At 34.9% G+C, this 5,142-nt stretch overlaps 1 protein-coding gene across 1 annotated transcript; it reads right to left on the minus strand.

Moving 5' to 3' along the window:
* Window positions 1-441: 441 nt before the first annotated feature.
* Window positions 442-1,044, minus strand: LOC117275026 (uncharacterized). Its single transcript, XM_033654368.1, has one exon. The coding sequence runs from the start codon at window positions 1,042-1,044 to the stop codon at window positions 442-444; it is 603 nt and encodes a 200-aa protein (XP_033510259.1).
* Window positions 1,045-5,142: the final 4,098 nt, after the last annotated feature.

Here is a 5,142-nt window from a genome sequence, read left to right on the forward strand (position 1 = left end):
GCATCATTTTCTCTTCTGATTTACTGTAGGAGTCTCCCCATGCTGCAAGAGCTTGCTTCACAACATTGTTAGCTACATTTTTTCTTTTGAAGCATTTGTCAGAAACTGGGTTCCTCTTGGCTGCTTTATCAGAGTTGTGCTTGAAATGCTCTTGCTTCAGAAGAGGACAGTCCTTGATGAAATGCCCTGGCTTTCCACACTTATGATAGAGGTCATAATTCTTTGGTTTGCTGGAACTGCCTCTCTTTGGTATACCTCCATTTCTTCGAACCATTTTCTGAAACCTTTTGGTAAGGTATTCCATGTCACTATCCTTCTCACTCGAATAATTGTTTTCAGCTTTGAGTATCAGGTTCTTCTCTTTCTTTGGTTCTCTTCTTTCACTGTCCTTCTTTTTCTTCATCTCGTAGGTTTTCAGATTCCCAACTAGCTCGTCCATAGTCAATGTCTGCAGATCCTGGCTTCAGTGATAACATTCACCTTACTTTCCCAGGAGCTAGGTAAAACGCTAAGAACTTTCCTCACGAGCTTGTTCCTAGGAATGATTTCTCCAAAATAGTGTAGCTCATTTATAATGGAAGTGAATCGAGTATACATGTCTTGAATGGATTCATCATCCTTCATTCTAAAGAGCTCATACTTAGTGGTGAGCATATTGATCTTGGACTGCTTTACTTGAGTAGTTCCTTCATGTGTCGTTTGTAAAGCTTCCCATATCTCCTTGGCAAATTGACAGGCTGAAATCCTGTTATATTCATCAGGTCCTATACCACACACCAAAATATTTTTGGCACGAAAGTTCTTCTCTACAACTTTCCTGCCAGCGTCATTGTACTCCTTCCTGTTTTTCGGCACCATTATAGTAGGTTCTTCTTCCTTCTTTGTTAGGACATATGGACCATCACAAATAACATCCCATAATTCGGAGTCTTCTGCCATTATAAAGTCATGCATTCGAGTCTTCCACCATCCATAGTATTGACCGTTGAATCTTGGGGGCCTGTAAGTTGATTGTCCTTCCTCAAAGTTTGGTGGAGTAGCCATGGTGATGATCCTCTCTAGGTGTTAACCTTTTAGAAAGAACCTGCTCTGATACCAATTGATAGGATGTATGAGTCCACCAAACTTTATAGAGACCTGGTCCTATACCAGTTCCCACATAAATAGCTAATGAACCAGTAAGTAAATGACACAAGAGATTTTACATGGAAAAATCCCTGCTCAATGGGATAAAAAATCACGACCTACACTTGTAGGATTTCAACTTCACTACTTGAGCAATCTTTAGATTACAACCTATTGTAACCTAGGAATTAAAATCTTAATCCCTCACTAACTTATAATATACCTATTACAATCCACTTTGCAATGCACCTATTACAAAGACTTCAACTCATGACTAACTCTAGTCACGACACAAACTCTAAGGGTTTATGGTTTTTGGAGGTTCCTAGTTAAAACTTCTAAATAAGAAAAGTAGGAATTACAATGAAGAACTAATACAAAGATACAACTCAACTAAGGACATACAAAAGACTTGTTGTAGGAACTTGTCCGTAGTAATGTTGTACTTTGTTCTTGATGCACTTATGACTTCAATGCTTGATTATCATATCTTGAGTGCTTGAATTATTTCACAAGTGTTCAAGTGATGTTTTTTGTTTTAATGCTTCTTGTTAATATCCTTTTAATGACATCACTTAGATGATGCAAACACTTGGTTGGTAAAAAGCCCTTCCCAATGGGAAATGACTGCTGCACTATAGCATGTACAATGCAGGCAATCACTTTCCATCTGTAGAGTTGACTTCGTACTGCTGTCAGGGAAACTCAAAGTGATCAGGTCCCTAAGTTGATTCTTTTCTGTCTAAAGTCATACATCATACATTAGCTTGAGTCCGTTGATAGAGATATATACCAAGTGTACATCAAGTCCTTTATCTAGTTTTTAACAATAAGTTTGTTAGATCATCAAAACAAAATTCTAAGATACTTTAAACCCATCAATTAATTTCTAATAAAATATAGAAAAATTATAATTATCCAATACACTACTAACTATTGTAATTATTTATTTATAAAATACTTTGTTTTCTAAATTACAACACTAATTTTGAATTATCAACATAGTAATCTAATTAATAAAAAATTGAGAAGTAATTCGTAAATTAATTATAAAATTTCTCTGATGTATTAAAATATATTTTAATAGTAGTAAATTTATAATTATATAATACTAATGATAGGTTATTAATTTCAAAGCTAACACTTAATTAATTTGTAAAAATATGTAATTATTGATAGAAAAATACTTTTAAACATTTATTGTAAATTATTAAGTATAAATAAATTAATTTTAAAAGGGAGGGTCAAAATTGACCGTCAACATACAAGACTTAATCATTTCGCTTCAACTCACGCACGAGGTAAGTTCTAGACTAACATGGAATGACATAGAGTACAACCAATTCTGAATATATCCGCCTTCCTGGCTTGGACTTTTCTTGCCCCGGCATGAGCTTTGATAAAAGAATCTACAAGCATTTCAAAAGAATTAATTGAATGTTCAGGTAAAAGAGAATACCACATTAAGGCTCCTTTGGTTAGGGTTTCACCAGGTTTCTTTAGCAAAACAGATTCGATCTCATGCAAAGCCAAATGTAAGTCGTGATGTGCTCTTGTGGATCCAAAGTTCCATCATCTTTTGGAATATCCGGCATCTTAAACCTCTTTGGGATCAACTCTGGGACCGCACTTCGTTTGAATGGCAGCTGAGTATACTTCTTTAAATCCAGGCCCTTCAACACCGGAGGTGCCCCCGGAATCTGATCCATCCAAGCGTAGAATTCTTTAGTGTTTTGATCCATCCGATCATTCATTTCCCTCGTGAACATCATGAGCTCGATTTTAAAGGGATCACATGTGTTGTTATAATTCCCATACCCACTACCTGCACCACATGCTTGATTATCATTAAATCCAAGCTCATCCATCGAAGCGATATTTTCAGTTCTTTACGCTGTCGAATTTGCAGGCATGCTGGGAGGGGCTCAAACTCCCCCATTGGAATTATTCAATGCAACTGATAGTGCTTGTTGGAGCTCAGTCATTATTCGATCCTGTCTTGAGAGATGATTCATGATTTTACTTTGCTATGCTCTCAAGAGTTTCACCATCTCGACAACGGGTTCATCATCCATATCATCAGGGGTAGGATTCCTCACACACCGAGTATTTCGTTCTTTCCGAACCAGAGTTGTCTCATTTTCATTGATGCAGGTGTCTCTGGTCGAATTATTATGCTGATCTCCACCATGAAAATTATCCTCACGCTCGTTGTTTGTCCCAACATTTGAGTGAGTTGTTGACATCATTAGGTGCCATATCTATTTTTTCTTCACTAAAGAAAAAGCGTCAAAAAATATTAGGAAAATATGAATGAATCAAAATAATACCACAATTGTCTATGCCCCACGGTGGGCGTTAAACTGTTTACCCGTAAATGGTACAGTTAAATTTGTAATGTAGTTTATAGACACGTGAATTAAATTAATCCGAAAAGTAATAAAGATCAAAAGTAAAATAATTAAGAATACTTGAAGAAGATACAAGCCTGGCTTTGAATTGAGATTCTCCGGAAGCAAGAACAAGGACAAAGTATTTAGCAAAATGATGTTAAATAGAATAAGAAAGTAGAATCAACCTTTATTCGTACAAAATTTTTGTGCCCTTACAATGAGTACAAATTCCTCTATTTATAGCTAAATTAAGGGATACAAGATCCCTAAATAAAGCACCTCTTTAATGTGAATAAAGATCCCTTTTGATAGTTGCATAACAGTTAAGTGTAAATACTAAGATTCTTTGTAACAACTACTCTTTTAATATTGTCTTCTTTAGCCGGTATCTTGCTTTTAAATTCATCTCTCTGGTCTTGATGTTACCGGGACTCATACAACACTGGCCACATACTTGGGTCCGGCGTCAGTTATTTGTTGACTCATCTCCTACATGTCTTTACTTCCACGTGTTCACTTGACGAACACCCACATGCCATTTGCTAATTTTGCCCTATACAAATATTAACCTAGATACTTCCTATCGATTAGAAAAGTGATGAAGACTGAGTGACTCAATACATCTTTGGGAGTTAGTTTCGTTCATATAACATTATTTGGTTTGTTGAAAAGTAAAGAAGATGAGCTAAAACTCAATTAAAAGCCATAGAAGCTTGCTTAAGCTTGAGTTTGAAAATTCGAGTTTCCAAAATTTAATATTTTTGAGTGTGTGTTATTGAAATAGATCAAGTACTACATATTAAAGAGTTTGAATCTCAATTTTGAGATGGCGTGGCAGAAATTGGTGGTTTGAATTGAAAATTCGAAGTAGACGATGAACATTGAAGAAGTCGAGATGTGTATTCCCTATATATCCTCGATGTATCCCATGTGTATCCCATGTATATTTGTGTATGCCTGGATATATTTTCCGTAGAGAAAATATTTAACTCGATTTTCAACTACGAACTGTGACTCCAAACTAGCTCAAATCACCTTCAATCTCCCTATCTCGTCTCTATATTTTCAATGGATTTCAACAATATCTATTGAGAAAAATCTTTTTTTTTCTAGGTATTTTGAATGTTATATATCATTTGGAAAAAATTAATTAAATGATTAAAATGTCTAAGTAATTGTAAACTTTTTATTATTTTGGTACATTCCTATAATTCCACCCATGCATTGGGCCTAAGACATTTATGAACACATTAAATGGGCCTTATTGAAATAAAACGACCCTAGTTTTGTCACAGTCCAAAGGATGAACTGATATGTTTGTGCAGTTGAAGTGTTGGTTTTCATTTTTGAAAAAAACCCACTATCGAGAGGATTGAGAAGGAGAAAATTAAAGGAGCAGTGCAATCGAACTTAAAATTAGTGGTTTCAAATTTTTGTTTGATTTTTTTTTATTTTATCACTTTTATATATTTATTAAAATTAATACAGGTTTAACGGCTTCGAATTTCTTTGACTAGTAATTGTTTAATCCCTTTCCAATTCTTTTTGATTGGGATCGATGAAGGATTTTACCATTGGAGAAAAACATTAGCAAATGTTTTGTCATTTCTTTTCACCAATAAAC

The sequence above is a fragment of the Nicotiana tomentosiformis genome, chromosome 1 (assembly GCF_000390325.3).
Source record: "Nicotiana tomentosiformis chromosome 1, ASM39032v3, whole genome shotgun sequence".
NCBI classification, from domain to species: Eukaryota; Viridiplantae; Streptophyta; class Magnoliopsida; order Solanales; family Solanaceae; genus Nicotiana; species Nicotiana tomentosiformis.